Raw genomic sequence first — 23159 nt, 5'->3', positions numbered from 1 at the left:
TTCCATTTGCACTAGGCTGACTGAGGTCTCTATAGGTGTGTCTTTTTCTATGAAAACAAGAAACCCTGTGCATCATAATGGGACTTGCACATTCAAATCACTTTTGCAATTTTGACCTTGCAAAGAAGCAAGATCAGAGAAGTACAATTCACCTTTTTAAGCACAACCTCATGTCTTTTAAGCTCCTTCTTACTTTGCTGGAGCTCCTGACCGAGCAAAGCTCAAGATGGAGAAGTAGCTTTACAACGATGCCAAAGCAGCCGGCTCTGCCGGTCCTGCAGGGCAGGAGGCTGCTGATAGGATTTCTTTGCTGTAGTGGTTTCTTTGAGTGGCTGATTTGTTCCCGTTGCATCTCACTCATTGTTACTTTAATATATGGAAATGAAACTTTAATGCTTTTTTCAGCCTATACAATAGACTCTAGAAAAACCTAGATTTCCCATCATCTTTGGTGGGTGAGATATTCTGGAAAAGAAAGCTTCTCAGGGAATTGAGGGCTTACCTTCAGAAACTTCAAGGGCTCCTGGGTGCTCTTAACCACACAAAAGAGATACTTCCTGCCTGTGTCCTCAAGGGAAGGTCTGTCAGACTTCATTTAATCAACAATTATTTTTTGACCCCTTTTCACTTCACTGAGTATATATTGGTAAATGATAAACAGATCTGTCTCTGATAGAGATACGATTTCAACAGCAAAAATGCTCAACTAAGGCAATCTAAGGAATCCATACTCCCGCTTCCTCCAGTCTTTACAGCATCACCTTTGATTACGGAGCCTCTCCAATTTCTACCTCTGCCCCTTACCCATTTTTTTTTTTCACATAGAATTAGTTCTGCCTTCTGGGCTTTTTCAGATCTCCTTACTTTTGCAGTTGTTTCTGTTTGGAATACCTGTGCCCCCTTTCTGTTCTTGGGCAAATACAAAGGCCTGACTAAACTCAGTCACCACATCTTCTGGACTTCTGGTATGTTTTGTAATATTTAGGTTTCTAACCCCATCAAGTAGTCTTGTAATCATTTAGTCATGTTTCTGGGTTGCCAGCTTGAGCACCAGCATTTCCAGCGTAGGGGCCGTGTTTTGATCATCTCTGTACAGCACTGTTGTGCCTGGAACGCTGTTGGCACACAGACGTTGAAAGACTGTATTAGGAATCAAGTTCAGAATTGTCCTGTCTACTGCTATTGGTTCATTTCTAATGTTACAATGTGGTGCTTAATCCTTCTAAGGGGATTCAGGTAATCAAAGCTATTATCTCCAATGATCAGATCTCTTCCATAGTGACTACCCCTCCTGTACTTTTCTTTGTGCTTTTAAAAAAAATCTCTAGTGTCTTTTATACTTTTGTTTTTGAAGGGTTTTTGTTGTTTGGTTTTGTTTTAGCATAAAGAAAATTGACCTTATGGCTACTAGCCAATAACTAAAATGCCCCATTTCTTCTAGATAATTACCTAACCAATTATGTCACACAGAGGCAGGTGCTTTAAGCCTTTGGCTTCTTTAGATGCCTTATTTGTTGTCAGAGATGTTGATGGAAGTGGAGGTAAACCAAGTAGAGTTATAGATTTGTACAATTCCTTATGTTAAAGAATTCTGAAAATATGTAAGTACAGACTCTAGATAAACAGACTCTATTTGTTGCCACACCTTTGGCAATTTGCCAAAAATCCTGCCTGGGCACTCACTTCTCATGTAGGTGGGGCTAGACAAGGAGGCAGCCTGATTTATAGTAAATTAATTGGGGGCCAAGCCCACATTTCATTGCTTATGTGCAAATGGCCACACTTCTGTTTGTGAGGAATTTTCCTCTTTCTAACTGATCATGTCCTGAGGTAGGATTATTGGATTCTTTTGGTGATACAACAAAGCCTTGAGGTCAGTGATTGCTTTTAGGTTTTTTTGATTAATTTGCAAACAGTATGGGAAGGTCTCTGGGTTTGCCAGTTAACTGAGATTCACATTGCGTCTAATGGGACACTGAATTTCCCTTTCATATTGTGAAAGTGGAACTACTGCTGAAAGGGACACAATTATACTTGAGGTGGGGATGAAAAGGCAGTTTCAGATACCTGCAACCCAACTTTACAGCCATTTTTCTTAATTCATTTGTTATACATTTGTTTCATATTTTAAGGTCTGTCCTTACCCACTTCTGATCAATACTTGGTCAGACTCCTTAAATACATCCATGGTTTGCCCTAGGGCCAATATAGTTCCAGTTATTTAATGCCTTTGATATCATCATCTATTAAATAAGAACCTGGCACTCCCAACAAAATCCCTGCAGCAAAATGAGATCCTTGATCACTCTCCATGTACTATAATCCTAAAGGAAAGAATATAGTCTAGTAAGAGTTTGGCAAATGCCTTTGGTTTAAACTTTAGGTAACCAGGTAACAGTTACTAACTAGAACAGAGAATGTATCTGTTTTGCTTGTCACTGTATAACATAAAAGTTATAGTTTTTTATGTTATAGCAGAACCTAAGTGGGCACTTAATAAATGGTTGTAGAATGAATGAATATACAGAAAAGGCCACTTGACTGAGGTTTTACTTTATGCTTCTTTTCAAGTTATATCCTACATGTAAAACTATATATTACTTCAGGGTCAAATGCAATTATCAGGAAGTCTTCATTGGAAATAGTGTTATTGACTTTTTGAGTGAACAGGGTTTTTCAAGATCATCTCAGTTCAATGTTCCTTATTTAAAGTAAGGAGAAGAAGAATCATAGGCATTAAATTATTCTAATTACTTTTTAAATAATAAACAATTGAAGACTTCACATCCATCTCTCAAAAAGTGAAAACATTCACCGTTTTTGGAAACATCATAATTTTGAGGATGTAAGTCAACTGATAAAAGAAACGGAAAGAGAGCACAAGCCACCCCACTGCCCCGTGTAATGACTGCATTCCAGGTGTAAGTGGGGGATTCACGAGCGGCGGGTTCCACAGACTGTAAGAACACAGAAATCTAGCTGCATGACCGTTGGTTTTTCTCATGGTGGAGTAAAATGTGTGAGCAACCTCTAGCCTTCGGTGCTATTTTGCAAAAATATTGTTTTATGCCAAAAGACAGTAAAGATCAAGTTTGTTCTTGTTTAAAGTTACTGGGGTAAAATTATGAATCAAAATCTGGCACTTCCATGTTTAATTAATAAGGTATTAGTCGAATCCCTAGAGATGCTTTGCAAGTAATCAATTCCAGGATTTATAATTAATGAATACGTGTGAAAAATATATCTGAAAAGTCTCCACTGAAAAGCACTCATTTTGATATGAAAACAACTGATTTTGTTTCCAGCTATATTAAGCTATTTTGATCTATTCTATAAAATAATTGGTGTATTATTAATGGAAGAAAACTGGATAAAGTAAATAATACTAGTGTCCAAAATGATAAATATTAATTTAAGAAAAAAGTGAAGACTCTCAGTCAATAACTGATCATAAATTCAACAAATACTCAAAAAGTAGTTTTAGCTTTAAGTTTCTTTTCGGAGTATTTTTCTGCAGATGAGTGGGCCAAATTGTCCGTTGGATTTAATGAGCTGAAGATGCATTTTATTTTATCAGAGCTGGATACAAACAGTTTGAAAAATCTAATTTATAATTTTGTTATATGTTCAATCACCTTAAATAGCTCAGTGGACCACATTTACATAAATTCTTCCACTTTTTCTTGTGGTGTAGAGAAAATCAATATACTTGAAACTAGATTTTCAAATGTAGTTTTGAAACTCATGTTTAAAATGTTTGAATGAGTGTATGGCTAACTGCTATTCTAAACAGCAACATTTATAAGAACTAATTAGTTTATGGCATAACAATAATTTGGAAAGCATGTACAGAAGATGAAGTGCTTCCCTAACTGCTGTTGTCCATTAACATATTTTGAGAGAAAATTGTGTGAGCTATTTTCATTACATTTCTGAAAACTGTTAGAAATTAAAATGTCAACAAAGTAATTACTGACAGCATGCCTGCCCATCCTTTACAGACTTGTTAGCATATACCCTCATCTTCATGTAATATTTCACCATCTTCTGAAAGAGGGCTCCTTTTTTCCCCAAGGCATTTTTCTGATCAATATTATTTAGCATTTCACTTTTCAAAAAATGTTTTGGTTGAGTCTCTGTAATTGTTTTCTATTGCTACCTCAATTTATTAAAGAGGATGCTGAAATACAGGGGTACTGAAGTACATGCACAAATTTCTGACCAAGTCTGGATTAGCTCTTGTGTTTAGATGAGTCAGTAGTAAAACCAAGAAACACCAGAAGTGATTTTGCTTAGAGCTATAGGTGTTCAAATATAGATAGTTAAAAAAAAAAAAAAAGTGTTCCATAACCGAAAGCAGCTTTCCTTGAGGAGAAATTTCTTGGGACTTTTAGGAGTATATTTTATTCTCACAACACGGTAGAACTTTGTTACAGTTTTTGAGGTTTATCCCTGAGAAGCATTTTAAAGGGACAAAGAGTGTATTTTTAGTCTCATTATTATTATTACATAGTCTTGATTGAAAAGGAACCTTTTAGAATTCAGCAACAATAAAAGAAATAGAAATAGAAAAGGTAGACACTCAAATTTTCTAAGTTCTGGATCTAATGTACAGCATGGTGACTATAGTTAACAATACTGTGTTATATATTTAAAAGTTGCTGAGGGAGTATATCTTAAATGTTCTCATCCCCAAAAAGAAATGGTAATTATGTGAAGTGATGGAGGTGTTAATTAACCCTACTGTGGTAATAATTTCACAATATATTAGTGTATCAAATTATCACATTGTACACCTCAAACTTACACAATGTTATATGTTAATCATATCTCAATAAGGCCGGAAAAAAGTAAAAAAAAAAAAATTATTTGAAGTGACAAAAAAGGTCAGATATCCAGTTCTCTTAGCAAGAACGTATTTAAGATTGAAGAAGTTTATCCGAAGCAACCCAGGTGTGCTGATTTTCTTCTTAGAAACCAGCTAAGCTTCTGAGATGGGTCAATGTGCTTTAGGCACTCAATTACCTTCTCCAAATATGGCCACTTAAGCACAGGTCCAAGTGGACCATCTTCCTGAGCCTTATCGTCTGACAGGAACTCTGCAATGCAGGTGGTTCACAGAAGTGGCTGCTCTTGTGGAATTCGTGAGGAGTTACTCACAGAGCTTCAATGCTCACCTCAAATGACTCAAGCTCTCAGCCCAGGGCAGGGGTGGGAGGGATGGGGTTTGAGCTGAAGCAACTGTCTTGTTTAAGAAAGTAAGAGATGGTTTTGTTTTTTCTTGGATTCCATAAATACACATTAAAATTTTTCATGTACCTTGAGTAGTTACAACCTGAATGATATTTGGACTCCCTCAGGAGTACACTTGAGTGATACCCAGGTTTATAATTAATATTTTTCAATATAATATAAACAGTTTCTTCAATCAAGTGGTTTTCCTTTTTCTTTTATAAAAGGAAAACAGAAAGTGAATACTCTGTCATTTCCTTTTATAGCAGAGTCTGGCTTCACTAGACCTTTAAAAGAAATACTTAATGCTTTTTTTACTTTTAACTTTCACAGATTCTTACATAGCTGAGGAAGGAAATTTAGGAAATTTACTGTCCTTCAGTATCAAGGAGGAATCTCTGAAACACATTTGATTTGATTTTTATAGTTGAGCACTTAAGTTATTCTTATAAATATATCATCAAATTGGTAAGTTTACTACTACAAATCAAATCATATAATTATGCAGATAAACTATATGCAGTAAACTAACCAAGAAAATATGCTATATAATATTGTTTAGTTTATCTAATACGTTGTAGATTAACATGAGCAAACATTTCCGAAACCACTAGATGGCATTCATTCACTGCAATTCTGGCCAAATACAGACTAAGGCTTTATCATGATTTTTCAGGGTTGGGGGAAGGCAAATGTTATCCATTATTTGATATTATCATTTAACACAATGACAAAGCTCAATTTTATCTTTTCCTGTCTGCTTCAAATCAAATCAACAAATATTTATTGAAAGTTTTATTAAAGGATTCTTCCTTTGTGAGGAGAGTTGAAAACCATCTTCACTGTGGTGGTAATGTATTTACTTACAACATTTAGAAGAAAATATGCTATAAACACTTATTTTCTTTTATTTTATTGCTTTATTAATTTGTGTTGCTATTTCTCATGTAGCTATTTTAGCTATTTCTTTAAAGGCTTGAAAAAGCACACTGTCACAGGAATTATACTTTTCTGGTATTTTAGTTGGAATTAATCTTCAAAATTAATGTTTATCAAAATAAGAGGCCAAGAGCTGTTGACGATTCACAAAAGGTCCTATTTTGTGTCTTAAAAATGAGTGAGAACTTCTTCTCCTGACTGCTTTGAGACCTAAGAACCAAAATGGCCTCTGGTAATAACGGACTATGACTTAGTCTTGGGGATAAATCATGGAGTCAAATCTTCCAAAATCCACACTTAAGACTAAGGATGTGAAAGAAGATATTGATGAGGACAAGTAAATCAAAGGTCAACGTTTTTGTAGAAGGTCTAGTTAATAATAATATAAAATCTAAGACTTACCTGTTCTAATATGTTTTGAAGCCTCTCTATCTCACAGTCTATTACAAATTTCTTCTCTTGTCTTCTATCAAGTTCTTCTAGAAGTTGCCTATAGCTGACATCATTAAAATTTTCCACACATATAGCACTGACATGCCAACCATTTTGTCCTGCTTTTTCCATAATAGCTTGAAGTATCGAGTATCCTAGTGGGGGAAAAAAAATCAGAAGGGTTACTAAAAACATGCTTTTACTCCCCTTTAATAACTACGCATGTACTGAGTCTACATCAACATTTCTATGTTGCAAAATATACAACAAATGCTTAGATATTTAACTGAGTGGTTATTTACAAATCATTTGTTTTTACTTTCTTTAAGGCAACAACATCCATTAAAATACTGCTTGAATGTTATGACAACACTCTGCCTTGAGTAAGCTCATAAAATCTCTCTATTGGAGAATATTAAGTTTCTCTAGACATAACCAATAACAAAATCCAGAACCACCTGTAGTCAGTCAACACCAATTTCATGAACTCTTTCTGTTAATTTTACTCACTAGACAGTGTGGATTTTGAACAACTGTTCCTACTCATCCCTTGAGCACAGCAGTAGCATATTTTGGTTCTACTATGGAAGTGGAGATGTGAAAGTGTCCAGGTAGGTAGATCGCTAGACATAAGCAGGGAGAGGGAGGGGGATTCCGGCTGGATGCTTGCTCGCATTCTGTCCATTCCATGCAAGCTGTTGTTGTGGGATGTGGAGTGAGAATATTGATAATAGACTGGCTACAACTGGCTTGTTACAACATGGAGGAGAAATTAACCTAAGCTTCACCGCTAAACCATTAACATAATAAAAATCACGCCCCTCCATCATTTAGCATACTAAAAAAAATCCCACCTCCCTGTGCACGACAGCCTTGATGGGGACAAACCATAGTCACAAATCCCTCCATTGGCTGAGGGCAGAGCAAGCCCAAACTCCAGGAAGACTCGACCTCTTTGAAACCAAACCCGACTTAGTGAATATCACTTTCCTTTATGTAAAAAAGGCTCCCTATTGTCCTTTTGATGCAACCCCCTTTGGGTCTGCCCACACCTCAACAATGAGAAATACGCAAAAGTGTACTATTGCCTTTTTCTATAATATTATTTTCCAAATAAACTCTTAAAGCTCAATGCGTCTGTTCTTGAATTCTTTCCCACAATGAGACCAAGGGCCCATCGGGTTACAGAAGAAACCACACAGTATAGAGGACCCTTACTGTAAATGGAGAAGGCATTATTTAACCCTTCTCCTCCAGGCAGGAGAAGGACAGGACCTGGGGATGAATTGAATGACCATTAGGTCATTAGGTGAGGCACTCAAACTCATAATCTAGTAGTGGAGACAGATATTCAAGTAAACAAATGCAATTTAGTTTAAAATAGTGTATTGACAGCTGCATTCAAGGTAAAGTGTTGGCCCAAGGGAAGGTTTGGCTAAATCTGCCTGTGTGAGACAAGGAAAAACACCCAAAAGGAGGAACAACTTGAATTGGGTCCTGCAGACTAAGAAGGTGCATCCAGGGCTGCTGTAGGAGGAATGTTTATCCGTTGGTTTACTCCTGCCCATAGGTTTATTCCAGCGAATACTGTTTATTCCAGAGAGAACGGGATGGTCTCTACCCTGCTCTTGGTCCAGATCTCTGCACGTGGGAGGGGAGCTTCCAGTCTTGGTATCTGGGTTAAGGCAGAAGGAGCAAACTCGTGTACTCAGCACTTGGGAGTGTTTCTTCATGCCAACATTGCCTAGAAATCTTGATTTTTTCCAGCCATCAGCTTTGAATTGGAATATAAGAGAGAGGGGAAGGATTTCTAGAATCTGTAAATAGCCCTTCCACAAGGGCTGGTTAAGATTAGAGTCTGTCAGCCAGTTATTTTTTTCCCCTGTGGCTTAGCATAAAACAATACGCCAGTCCCCTGAGGTCTAACACTTAAATGAGCTCATTCTGGGGCAGCTGCCTATTGTTTCCTCCTCCCTCGGTCCCTGGAGTTAGAGGGGATAGCTGGGTGGATTAAAAGTGAAGATTTAAAAGCACATTTATTCAATTTTCTGATTGGCATGTGAATCTCTCAAATTCAATGTATGTCTTTTGTAAGTCAGAGTTTCAAACATTATGAATGCTCAGTAAGAATCAACAGATGGAAGTTATGATGAGATCATATTTGAAATATAAATTACCTGATATCCTGCCAAACGAAATACTGTGGCAGTCAGGATTCATTTTTATCTAAATGAAAAAAAGAATTTCCCAAACAGGATGAAAAAGAGCATGCTAATTACTATATAATTATTCCGGTGTATCTATTGCTCCATTTAGTCTTCCCTTTTGTAATGTATGCCTGCAATTATCTTTTCAAATCTTACCTGGATTCCCCCCAGGTCCCCACCCCAAATCCAGTACTCTTTCTCTTGATTTCTGTTCAGTGCGTGTGTAACAGGATGGCCTGAGTTCTGTCTTAATGCACACATTCATGCCTCATTTATCCTGTTACTGAGTCTTGTTCTCTAATAATAAGGCCAGTAAGTGAGACAATGTTCCTTTTATTCATTTTTGACATCTATGAACATGTTCTTTTTAAAAATACCAATTAGCATGTAACTCTTCTCCTTTTACTTATTGTCTTACCCAAGTAATTCAGATTTTTTTGTTTGATTATTTGCATGTTGTAAAAATGATAAATATTGGCCACACACACTGAAGAACTATTCCTGCTCCCTGGGATCAATGCACAGATTGGCACAGTTCTTCAGATACTGTCATTTTTTTTTTGGCATGTGGTTATCAGGCTTATGTCAGCTCAAGGCATCCAGATTGTTATTTTCCTGCCTACAGGACTTTTACAGAATGTAGAGCCATATACCTTCTGATGAAATTTATATATGTTCATGGTTGCCTAATAGATACCAAAGGATTCACACTAAAAAAACAAAATTATAATTCAAATTCAACATTTCAGCATCTGACTTTTGGATTTACAAATGACACTAGATGTGAAATAAGACAACCCCTAGGACACAATCTTTTAAATGGCAAGGAAGTTTGGTTGCCTAAAATGAACCATTAATCATAGTAAAAAATAAATGGCATCTTTTCAATGCAGAGCAAAGGACATGCAGGTAGTTTCAGAGCCCGGCTGAAAACGTGAATTCTTTTGTAAGCTGTGCTTGATTTTAATAGGCTGTCTTATTCATAGCTACTCAGATATGTGTGTCTTATTTATTGGCCAATATTGTTGGGAATATATTGTAACTTGGAGAAAATATTGCTGTTGAATATATGATTATATAACATAGCTGTTATATAAACTAGAAAATCACAAGTCAAGTCATACTAATTGTACATCTGGCTGTGATTTGTAACTCCTAGTTATTAGAAAATCTGCAATGCAATATTGTTGTCCAGAAAATGAATACTGCAGTTTTAGGTGAATAGTACAAGATTAATGGAGAAGTCACTACTATAAAGGATCTTTTAAGTCTTGCTTTTACTTAAAAAACTGTATAACATTTTAATTCAGTATAATTTATTGAAAACCTACTCTATCCAATATTAAGTTTTGCCAAAATAAATAGAGACATGATTCTTGTTTCCAGAAAGAATTAACTGTCTAGCAAAACTGATGCTAGGTCACTAACCATTATGCAAATTATACAGTATTGTATAAATAACTTCAAGAGAAGCAACATAATTTTATTAGAATAGTAGTAAAAGCATGCCATGGGCAAGATCACATGATTGGGTTATAATAATATCGAGGGCATTTTCACAGTTATTACAGAACTATTAGTTATATATACAAATATTTAAAAAATATCATGTCATATAGTGACGTCAGTTATGTTAACAGAATCATAGTGATGGAAGCATTCTTGAACTATTAAATCCTTGCACAGCAACACTTTTCTTATCACCTGTGGCTAATGAGCTATGTTGGATGAGTAGTATCATCCAGAGATGTAACTGCTAGCAACACAAGCTGGGCTTATTTATTTGATGTTCTAGAGTTATTTGATTCAACACTGTACACAGAGATGCAGTAGGAGAATCAGGAGAGATTTATGTCAAGATGGATACAATTTCAAAAAGAAGGGAGTTATCCATTTGCCATAAAAACTTCACTTAGATAAGGATAGAAAAGTGCCCTTAGCAGTTTTTAATTAGATGCACTCAACAGAAACAGCATCGATGGAATGCTGGATGTAGACATTAGACTTCAGAGGGAGAAAGTAAGGAGACAATGAGAAGTGAGAATGTAGAAATCATCAAAGAATATCATCAGGATTATGAAGTAATGAGATGAAGGGTCCAATATTATGATGAAAAGAGGATGGAGAAACATCTAGGTCATGGGAACTGCCTGGGAAGGAGAGGACTGTGTCTGTCTCATGGGGAGTTGTGGAATTTAAAAAAGATAAGTGACAAGGAGAGATAGCAGCAGTGTGTACTTACTTAAATTAAAGCCTTTCTCATTAATCTTGTAAATTGCTATGCAGGTACCCACTACTACAGCATCCATTTCTCTGGCTTGGCACAATTACTTGCATCCCAAACTAGTATATTTGAAAAGGAAGGTATATGTATTTGGAAATGTACTTCATGCTGCATATTCATCCCAGTCTTTGAGAGGAATAAAGTTCTGTAATCCTCCCTGCATTTAATGCCACCACACTGGAACCGTGAAGCAGAGTTAGTAACCATTTAGTTTGGACTCTTTGCAAAGCAGCTTAGGTACTGAAATAACGTGTTCAAAGGCTACAGTCTGGACTCCAAGCTGTCAGCACACAGAAGGAGTAACCAGTATTGTAGCTTGGTTACAATCATCTGGGGCTGTGACTGTTGCATCTGTTTATGCCAAAGTTCAAAAGGGCACAGTGAAAATAAGATTTTCCAGCTTATTCAGTTTGAAGCTGTACAAGTAAACCTGAGATAAAATGCAATGTCTTGAGTTTTCTCTTTTCCACAATCAAGAGAAAAAGCAAATCCATGGTCATTTTGGGCTCTTGATTTTCTCAAAGACCTCTCGTATTTTCTGACAATAACATTTATTGCCTCCTAACCCTTACACTGCAGTGTTCAAATTTAATTCAGGTGACACACAACAGGGGAATTTGAGAACTTAAATCTTCAAAGTTCTTCTCACAGTTGCAACTGAATCTAATCCTTTTTAATACAGACATATGGCAAGTATTTTCAACTATTTGCCACAGGTTGAAGGTATTAAACACCTCCTCCCAGTGCCCTAACACTGTATTTTCTTATTTATCTTGAGATTTTCTAGAATTGAGTCACTACAGAATTTTATTTCAGTACAAAGAATGGTTGGGCCTATTAATTCATATATTCACTTGTTTACATAGCAACTAGATTGGTACAGAAACTCTCTGGTACTTCTTTAATGAAGCCTTCAATGTTTTCCTATTTTTAATGATACATACCAAAATCTGCTCATACTTGTTCTCTCCCTCTCTTTCCAGTTTTGTTTTGTACCATTCCCTTCGTTGTTTTCTACCTTCCAGCATACTGGCTTTCCCAGATGCTATGGAAGGTGCCGTGTTCCACCTCAGTTCCTTTGCATATGCTACTGCTCCCTTTAAGAGATTGATTCCTTCCACTTTTGCCTTCTTTCACCTTTCAGATCTCATCTCAGACATCACTTACCCCATGACTATATCACTTTCCCCTCATATAAGCTCTTACAGCTTGCTTTCTGTACATTTCTCTTGGAAACTTTTACCACGGTTTCTAACTCCATATTTGAGTGATAATCTGATTAGTGTCTTTCCCCCACCATACTCCAGGCTCTGTGAAGGCAGGAACTATTTCTGTGTTTAATACCTAGTACAGTAGGTGCTCAGCAAAGAGTTGTTTATATGAATAAATTAATGGGAAATTCGTAGAGAGAAATCAGGATGTTAAGTGGCTCAGACAGAGGTCAGAAGAAGCATGGCACATCACATTCAGGAATGTCAAATACTTCTGTTTAGCTTACGTGATTGGGAAGACAAGGAAGGTGTGTGGAGAATTGGTGTGGGCTATGGGAAGATCTTCAAAGGCTGGAGAGAGAAGTAGTCAGGGGCCATATTCACAGAGCCTTCTCTATCATTTATGGAATTTGGACTTTGTTCCTCAGGAACTTCAGGAAGAGAGTGACAAGACTGCATGTGTTTTAAAGGAATCATTTAGCTGAGGTGTGGAAATACAATGGATGAAGGTAACAAAAGAAATGGGAAAGAAAACCTGTTTGGAGGCCATATTGAAATAACCCGGGTGAGAGTTAAGAAAGAGAGGAGACCAGATTCTAGATTAAGGAGCCAGAATAAATTACCTTAGCGATTGAATCAGCACTGTGATAGTGAGACAGGGAACATGGATGTAGTCAGAGTAGGGTGAGGGCCTCTGGAGGGGGCAGGGCGGGATATTTGCAGTCAGAGCAATGTAACTACATGCAAGGAAACCCCACTGCTAAAACTCAATGTTAAACATTGAGCTCTAGAATCATTCTTCAGTGAAATCAGTTAATGTTCCCCAGATAAAGAAGAGTAGCACATGTTTTATTATGCTAACCATTTATAATCATGTGTAAGGTTCTCTTTAGCATACTAAAAGGCCCAGGCCTATGTGCTATCTTTCTCCTTCAGATCTGATGAAGTGATTTTGCAAACTGGGCAACTAATTTAGCAAGTAAGCCCAGGCATAAACAACACAGTAAAAGGCAGGAAGGATTCCACCTTAAAGATAAGATTGCATTTTAATACCCAAGAAGTTAAGACATTAGAAATTCTTAACTTACTCTTCAGCAAACAATACCTTGGCCCACCTTGGGGGCTGAGCAGGTGGTCTTGTTTCATATGCTCCCAGACCAAGATGCTGGTATCTCAGGGAGAAATCATCAGAGGAAGCTGCTTGTGTTAAGTTAATTCTAAATATTCAGGGACCACTTAACAAGTCCACACCCCTAAGTTTTTTTCATGTTCTCGAAAAATCCTCAGCTGCCTATAAATCCCCTAGACAACGCACCACTACGGACTCTCTTGTCCCCTCCTGGCGTGAGCCGGGAGCTCTGTCCTTTCACTGTTAACTCTAAATAAAAGCCTGTACCTTGCTCTCCTGCCTTGACTGTTTGTGAAGCTCATTCTTCGACTCCGCAAACAAGAACCCCAGCATCAGTAGGAGGAGGATTCGAACATAATGACAACCTGTTCCACCGGTGGTCATTTCACTTCTGCTTTCAGAAGGGACTCTTAGGTCTTTTTGATTTCCTGGAGAACACATGTTTTTCTATTTGGATTCAGGTGCCAATGGATTTCTGAGGACACAGACCCTGCAGCCACCTCCTCTGTCACACACAGCACTCTGCCAAGTCTGATAAAGGTTGAGAAACCCACCTCTCTCTCTTGCTATGGACGTCAACTTTTGTAGAAATTGTGTCTGTAGATTTTGAATATTCCCTAACTATAAATTGGTTATCTTTTCAAGTTTGCCTCTAACATTTTAAAAATACCATCAGTACTATCAATATCTTCTTTTAATATAAGGCAATCTCATTTTGTGTAAGACATTCTTCTTTTTTATGTTTGTATTTTTATTTTATTTATTTCTTATTTTTCTGCTTGCAGGTTTAAAAAAATTTTTTTATTAAGCTATCATTGATATACACTCTTATGAAGGTTTCACATGAAAAACAATGTGGTTACTACATTCAACCATATTATCAAGTCCCCCCCCCCCCATACCCCATTGCAGTCACTGTCCATCAGTGTAGTAAGAAGAGCAAGACATTCTTGAAAAAGTTGCATAGTTTTAAACTCAAATAACTAAAGACTATAATTTCCTAATCAGAATAAAAATATAGCATAATTTCTATACAGTTACTATTTTGCTTATACAGTGGTATTTTATCTATTTTTTATTCAACACTAAATGGAATGCACAGTTCAGATGTTATCTTTTTTATATCACCCTATACAAAATTCAGTTCAAGCTTGCATAAAATGCAACCATTGTATCTTCAGAAGGTTATTAAAGTATAGATATGTGAATTAACAGTCACCCAAATTATGTTTGTCTCACATCAAACATGTAAGTACTTAAAGTGCTTAAGGCCTAGTTTTGCATGTTAAACTTATGCAATATGCCAACACTTTGGGAAAGCCAAGTGCAGAGTTGAGAGGAGGGAACAGAGCCCTGCAGAAAGGACGTTAGTGCAGAGAGAATGCCCAGGACTGTGGTACGGGTCTCGGAGGGTGGGGTGGTTTGAGGGGTTGAGATGGCAAAGGGGAAGGAATTACTACAGCATAAGGCCAAGGCAGAGAGGCAGGAAGCTCGAAGAATACCTAATAAACTGTTGACGGTTAGTAGACTAGTTTGCTGGAGTAATGGACTCATGAACCATATACACTTTATTATCATTTTACAATACAATAGTTCCTCATAAAAGCCCTGTGAAGTAGGTGATATTATCATTCCCCTGTAGTTGAAGAGATTAAGTTAGGTTATGGGATTTATATCAAATATCAACCCCGATAAGTTGTAGAGCTATGGTTTGGACTCAGGCCCCCCCATTCTCAAGGGTTTCTTCTGGCCTGCCTTAGGAAATGGGGAGAGGGAGATGAAACTGGAAAGGAAGGTTGAGGCTGGGTTAAAAAGGCCTTTAAGTAAGTGATCATCAACTCTTCTTCTTACAAATACATCCCATACTTAGCATATTCTGTCAGTGCTATCTGAAAAATATGTCAAGAATCTGACCATTTCTCCCTATCCTGACTGCCGCCACCCAGGTCCAAGCCACCAATCCCTCTTGTTTGCATTATTGCCATTGTCTCCTCCAGGTCTCCTTGCTCCATCTTTGCCCCCTTCAGACTATTCATAGCATAGCTGCAAGCAAGCCAGATCATATCACTCACAGCTTAAAGCCTTCTTATTGCTTCTTTACAAAAGTGGCCTGCATGGCCGCACATCTCTGACCTCACTGACTGCTGTCTTTCTTACTCTCACAATCACCAGCCAACTGGCCTCTCTGAAGTCGTGACAACCTGCCAGGTGTGCTCCCATCCCAGTTTTTGCCCTGGGGAGTGCTCTCCCCAGGGTATGTCTGCCAGGCTCACCCTTTCCTTTACTTTAGGTCTTTACCCAAAGGTAATTTTCAGAGAGGCTGTCCCAGGCTATTTTCTCTAAAACTTTTTGTCCTGGAATTTCCCATTTCCCTTTGCTTAATTTTCTCCCTAACATCACCATCTAATGTATTATGTATTTTCTTCACTTATCTTGTTTATTGTGTATTTCTCCACTAGAATGTAAGCTCATGAAGGCAGATTTTATTTTGTTTGCTTTGTTAAAAGAATGACTGGCAACTGAAAGGCACTCAATACATACTTTAGAATAATTAAATGTTGAATGTTAAATTTTACTTCTTTAGCAACAAAGAAATAGAGGTTTTGGAGCAGAGAAGAAACAGATTTATAAGATTGCTTTTAGAGTATTAGCTTTCATAACATTAGTGGAAATGACTGATTCAAGTAGAAAGAGGAGGAAGAAGGGGAAGCTGGCAAGGAGGCTATGAAAATTCAGCCAGGTGTAATGCAGCAACTCCTGCAACCTGGAGAGTTCTGAAAAAAATGGAAAGGGAGGACAATGTCAATTGCTGCATTTCTCTAAGTTCTCTGCTTGCTCCCTCATTCTGCACTTATCCATGTAATAACCAGGAGATTTTTCATTGCATCAGGTGGAACCATTTGAGATCGTCATTTCTGTTAGTCTAATATTTTCAAATTTCAGCAATGTCTTAGGTTTCAATCTAGAGATAGGATCTGAACTGATGATAAATAATAGTCAGTGGAATTACAATGAACTAAAATCTACTTAATATATGTATTTAGACCCTATAAGAAGGTGGCAGGCAAATGCAAAAGCTCCCAAACTGGGTGATCAAAAATTGTGGGGCCAAGAGCCGTGCACACCACAGCAGGTTCTTTGGATATCCCTGATTTCCATCATCAGTCTTCATAGCAACCTGAGTCCTTAACAAAGGCTAAAATAAGTCTCATAAAAACTCCGAATTGAGGAAAGTGGGCAATCCATTTTAGAAAGAATTCTATTCTAAATGATAAAATATTGTATTCTAAATGATAGAAATACTTTTGGCTCATAAAAACAATTCTTCAGCTAACCCTGAAAAGTTGACTCATTGGTGAAGGCTGCAAGATAGCCAATGCTTTACATGGAATTTTGGTTCTTAAAAGGCTATTAATGTACTGTACCCTATGTTGAAGTTTGAGTCTAGTAGATCTTATTAATTAATCATGGAAGTAGTCACTAGGAATAAAACACACAGAAGTGTTACACACATATTAAATATCAGTTTTGCTATGTTCACATGCCAAACTGTGTACTGTAAATAATATTAATTTGGATCTGTCTTTATACACAAAGCTAAAACCATTCATTTTGGTTGATTTGAAAGTGATATTTTAAAATGTTGCTTTTGTCTTTTCTTTAGAAAAGGAGTAACAGTATATTATTTTCCTGTGATGATTCTGGTGAAGGGATTTGCATACAATTACTGAGAGACAATCTCTGTTCCTAGCAGGAACAAACACAGGATGAAGTAAGTATTCACCATATGATTAGCTTAATTTTTATATCCCACTGAGGCTAGCTCAATTCCAAGAAGTAATTGTAAACTCATGTCAGTGACTGTGAGAGTGAATACATTTGATTACTTACTATTAAATTTGTTCAGTGAGGAAATGACACTGAGGTGCTCATCTAAATAAAGAGTGATTTCTTGAACAGCATGCCAGGTGACAAATGACGGGCTCAGTGTAGATTCAGTTACTTCCAACTGCAAAAATTGTGTTTCTCATTTCGATTATATGGTTCTGAGGCAGGTTATTTGAATTCCTTAATTGTTCACTTTTGACTTGTATGCAATGAAGATGATTAATGTAGGATGTTATTAGTTATAGTAATCTGCTCCTTAGCTATTAATGAAATAAAAATAAACAACATTCTCCATAGTACAGTGATTGTAGAGTGTGGTTGTCTAGGGAAGTATTTTGTGAATTCTTGGTAGGTAAGTAGTTCCTCCCTACAACTCTGGGAGAATTATAATGTATAAACTCAACATCCCATACTCTGGAAAACAAAAGCAAAAACGTAACTATTATTCCTGACGTCCCAACTGGGTAATCAACCAATTACTCAGTCACTGGAGTCAGAAACCCAGGTGATGCTATCAGACCCTGTTGTTCTTCTCCCTCCTCATCCCAAGTCAGTCCTGATATTTCGTCCTAAATCTTATATTTAAGATCTTTCATAAGCAAGTTCCTGCTTATTCTTTCATTTTTCATTCAATGAATATTTATTGTGTTCCCACTGTGTACCAGGCCATTGCTCTAAAGGCTGCAGATATAGAAATAATAAAAACAGTAAAATGTTCCTACTGTATGAAGCTTACCCTCCAGTGGATGAGGCAGACAATAAGCAAATGTGCAAATACATTAATTGTATAATGACAAGAGCTGGTAAGTGCTTTGAAGAGAAATGAGAATGAATGGGACAGAAATAACTGGTGGTGATGGTGGTGGTACACTTATTTTCTCCCACCAATCTCTTCCTGTCTCTCTTAGGTATGCTTCACTCAAGTCATACTAAAGATTGGTAGTTCATCCTAAACCTTATATTTAAGATCTTTCATAAGCAAGTTCTTGCTTATTAAACCTACTAAAAGAGCAGGTTCTCTCATGCTTTAATGCGTTGCAGTGGCTATTCCTTGTGTTAAGAAAGCCTGTACTCTTCATCCTTACTTGCAGCTTCCAATCTTACTTTAAGTCTCAACTTCAGCTTTGGCAATTTTAGAAGAATTTTCTGACGTCATATTGAATTTTTTTCTATCTTTATATTTCCCTAGCTATCTGTTTGCATAGTAATTACAGTTTGTATCTCAAGGAATTAATTAAATCATTTATCAAGTAGCTACTATATGCTATTTTTGAAAGAATTAAGAATACAGTGAGTCACAGTTACTCAAGGTTACTGAATTATAATAATTTTAATTGCTAGCTTGCCTATCTAGTTGTCTTTAAGTATGAGATGAGTTATTATTCATTTCTTGTTTCCCTAATTTTCTTTCACAAAAAGGGAAGAATAAGCTCAATAAAAGATCAAATTGAATGGTGAGGGTAAAAAATCCTACCTATTTTACATACTCACCCCCAATTTTTTATTAAGTCTTTATTTGATCAAATCTAATAATAATAAAGATAGTAATAAAACAACCAACAATTATTGAAGGCTTACCTAATCCATGGAGATACTATAGTGCTTTATGTACACAGTATTAGTTTTTTTTTTTTTTTTTTTTTTTTTTTTAGGAGGGCAAGGTACAGGCTTTTATTTAGAAATAAAGTGAGAAAGTAGAGCTCCTGGCTCAAGCCAGGAGGGGACAAGAGGGCCTGGGGTGATGTGTTGTCTAGGGGTTTTATAGGCAGTTGAGGATTTTTCGAGAACATCAAAAAAAGGCTTAGGGGTGTGGACTTGTACCACCTGCCCTGTCCTCAAGGTGGGCTGGGTCATAGTCTGATTGCCAGGGCTGACAGCGGGGTCACGGGTTATGCTGATACCCTTGCGGACCACTCAAACATTCCAGGCCAAGGTGCTCCTGGCCTTTTGACCTTTAATTGATCTCACTGAAGATGTCTATATTCTTAGTCTGGTATCTTTCCCTAGAGAATGAGTGTGACCTTGACTTTGCATAATGCTTAGCACAGATTTTCAATGGGGACTTCTTTGCCCATTGTTACGTTGCTCTGACTGTAAATATTCCGCCCTGCTTTGCCTGGAGGCCCTCACCCTACTCTGACTACACCCACGGTCCCTGTCTCATTCCCCCCTCTACAGATGGAGACCCTTGCTGCTGCTAGGGAAAGGGGGCAATGACCGCTCTTGTTGCTTCATGCTGAGAAGGGGCGCAGTAAGGGGTGCAGCTAGGTCTCTCCATCACTGATCAGCTGAGAGGGCCTCGGAAGATGGGCGCTTCCATCTTGGGTTCCATTTCTATTATTATTTGCAGTTTTATGGCTTCTTGTGGTGGTGAACATTGGGTTCCATGAAACTCAGAAGTTATCCCGGAAGAGCCCCCAAAGATGATGCCGGGGTTCTTGTTCATGAAGCCGAAGAATGAGCTTCACAAACACGCAAGGTAGGAGAGCAAGGTACAGGCTTTTATTTAGAAATAAAGTGAGAGAATAGAGCTCCTCGCTCACACCAGGAGGGGACAAGAGAGCCCCCACAGTATTAGTTTTATTATCTTCATTGTATTTAAAAAAAAAACTGATGATAGAAAAGTTAAGTTCTTGACCAAGATTACTTAGCTATTAATTGGTAGAACCTAATTCTGTCGTCATTAAAGTCTGCCTTTTTATTCTCTTCTATGATATGGTCAGTAATACAATGAATAATTAATTCCATTCTGTTTGGTATAATTTTATTCCCCTATTAAGGCCCCAGAAATATCCCTGACTGTGAAGCACTCCTGGGTACTATGGTTATTTCAAAATAGTTCTGCGGCCTCTGGTATTCATGTTGGAGATATGCTTGCTGCTTAAATCTAGGTTCACAGGGAAGTGAAGCCTCTTCCCTGAGGCACTCCCTCCCAATAGTCTCTGGAAGATCTGGTCCAAATGTTTCAACCACTGAAATTATTACATTAATTAACAAAATTTCTTCCTGCAAAATAGCCTGTGAATGCTGCCCTGTGGTCAGCTTTGGTTAATGATGTCACCCCCTGGCACTGCTCAGGACATACCATTAACTGCCTTTTCTCTAACGATGTCAAACATGAAATAGTAGAATTAGTCAACTCTGGTGAAAAAGCTATTGAATTACTACTTAGATCTATCTATATGCTTGCCCAAGTTCTTCCCTTCTAAAAAGAGTCACAAAACCCTATAGGGATATTTTATAATTTATATTTGAATCACAGTATGGAATGGCTTTTGCTGATTAATGGTTACAAGGGTTAATGTAGGAGTTTTCTAAATAAGAATGAAGATAGTAAAATCAAAAGGTGCTTGTATTTTTAATTAAAATAAATTTGCCCCCAGATTATAATGGATATAGAAATATGGGTCTACAATTTTATAATCATTACAAATTTGAGCCAAGTTTGTATGATAAGGATGAAAAGTCAGATGCAGTTATTCATTTTTCACCAAATATTTACAATATGACAAAAATTCAGTAATTCTGTCTGCTTTGCTTTCTGAATCAATAACCTGTTTTATGTACCATTAACACCTTGATTGAAACTCATGGTTTTCTTTTTTTTATTGGAATAAAGTTGATACATAATATTATATTGGTTTCAGATGTAGAACATAGTAACTGGATAATGATATACATTACTAGATGCTTCCTGTGGTAAGTGTAGTTACCCCTGTTCCTACACCATTATACTATAATATTATTGGTTATATTCTCTATGTGGTACTTCTATCCCTATGACTAATTTATTTTACAATTTTCAGTTTGTACCTCTTCATCCCCTTCATCTATTTCACCCTTTCCCCTGACTCCTTTCCTTCGGTTACCAACAGTCTTTTGTCATTATTTATGGATCTATTTCTTTGTTTGTTTGTTGTTTAGATTTCATAAATAAGTGAAATCATATGGCTTTTGTCTTTCTCTGCCTGGCTTATTTCACTTAGCATGATACCCTTTATATCCATCCATGTCATGGCAAATGGCAAGCTTTCTTTTTAATGACTCAGTAATATTCTATTGTGTATATGTACCACCTCTTATTTATCCATTCATCTATTGATGGGCACTTGAGTTGCTTCCATTATCTTTGCTATTGTAAATAATGCTGCAGTGAACATAGATGAATATATCTTTTCTAATAAGTGATTTTGTTTTCTTTGAGTAAATTCCCAGAAGTGGAATTGCTGGGTCATGTTGTACTTCTATTTTTAGTTTTTTGAAGAACCTTTATATATTTTTTAACTTTGGCTGGACCAATTTACATTTCCAACAGTGTTAGGAGGGTTCCCTTTTGTCCATAACCTCACCAACACTTGTTATTTCTTGTCTTTTGGATAGCAGCCATTCTGATTGGTGCAAGGAGATACCTTACTGTGGTTTTGATTTGCATTTTCCTGATGGTAAGTGATGTTGAGTATCTTTTCATGTATCTGTTGCCATCTGTTTTGTCTTTGGAAAAATGTCTATTCAGGTCCTCTGTCCATTTTTTAAATTGGATTATTTGTGTGTGTGTTTTTTTGATGTAGAATATATTTGCAAATGAAATTTTTCAAGGTTCATTGTGATGAAACCAATACATCACTATCAAATTAGTTGAGTTAGTGAATTTGATTTTTATTTTAGCAATTATGAAACATTTCATCCATTAATTCATAAAGTAAGTGCAAATTTCTTCATTATATGTTCTTCAAAATGTAAAACTTGAATTCTGTCCTCTGAATATTATAGTCCCTAAATGTTCTCTCAAGGCTCATAATGTTATTAATGTAATTGTAACACTTGGATTCAGTTACTGTCTTTGTTCTAAGAAGCTTTTAGCACTAGGTGTTTGAGAAAATATGTGCCCATTTGCAGATACATAATTAGAGTTAAATATGTCCCTATATAGGATATTCCCCCCCAGTATTCCTAACTTCCTTATACATGGATTACTTTTTATGATACTCCTTTACATGTTTGATAATTCTAGCAATTTCTGTAGATTGACTGTCTGTAAGGACTATCTCAGTACAATCTGAAAAAAAAATTTAAAAATACCAAATTGAAGTCTAGAGTTCAAGGGATTTTAGTTTTTCCTGGGACTCACTTCTTTGTAGATATGGGGTGGTCTTGTGTTCAGAAGGGAGTACAAGTTGGGTTTCTGAATTTTGTAACAGAATGTCAGCTTTGCCATCTGTATGTCTTTTACATAAAGCATATAAACTGTCTTTGCAATTGGGAAGGCAGAGCTTATGCATTCCTCCTTCTAGAAAATCTAAGATCTCACTGACTATTTGTAGCTCAGAGACTACTAGAATAATGTAGCTCAAATTCTTGAACTTGAAGAAATGAATGACGTCCCAAAAATTGACTTACCAAGATAAAAGTACTAGGTACAGTAGACACTTAAACAGAGGTCTCCTGACTCCTAAACTAGTACACTTTCCTGCATATCTTGTCTCTATGCATATCAGGTTCCTATTAAAATTCCAGCTCAACAACTGCTATTTGAGGAAGGTGATCTAAAGAATATGCTATTCACCAAGGATCTGATTTGCAGACATAAATCTTTATACTTATTTATTTGGACCTCAAATCAGACGTTTTGCAAGGTTAATAAAGTATTGTTAATGTTCCTTATATAATAAGAATTCACAATAAAAAATGAGTTTGCCTCTTCTAAATAAGATTTGTTTGTAAAATAGTAATACAAATGTAGCCAGTCATGTCTCCTGTTTTGCTTTGGATCCAACAAAGATAAGAGTAAAGACTAAAGTCATGGTATATCTTTCCCTTGTTAGTATAGTTCTGTTGTA

At 36.7% G+C, this 23159-nt stretch overlaps 1 protein-coding gene across 7 annotated transcripts in view; it reads right to left on the bottom strand.

Moving 5' to 3' along the window:
* GRIA4 (glutamate ionotropic receptor AMPA type subunit 4) overlaps positions 1-23159 on the bottom strand; it is a 413780-nt gene that overhangs the window by 119930 nt on the left and 270691 nt on the right. For all 7 annotated transcript variants that reach the window (XM_057491184.1, XM_057491182.1, XM_057491183.1 and 4 more), the window contains exon 5: positions 6574-6758. In XM_057491184.1, the coding sequence (XP_057347167.1) occupies positions 6574-6758 (185 nt within the window). The remainder of the gene's footprint in view (positions 1-6573; positions 6759-23159) is intronic.

Source organism: Manis pentadactyla, chromosome 13, assembly GCF_030020395.1.
Source record: "Manis pentadactyla isolate mManPen7 chromosome 13, mManPen7.hap1, whole genome shotgun sequence".
NCBI lineage: Eukaryota > Metazoa > Chordata > Mammalia > Pholidota > Manidae > Manis > Manis pentadactyla.
The sequence above is the reverse complement of the archived record's forward strand: the minus strand, read 5'-3'. Positions and strand labels throughout refer to the sequence as shown.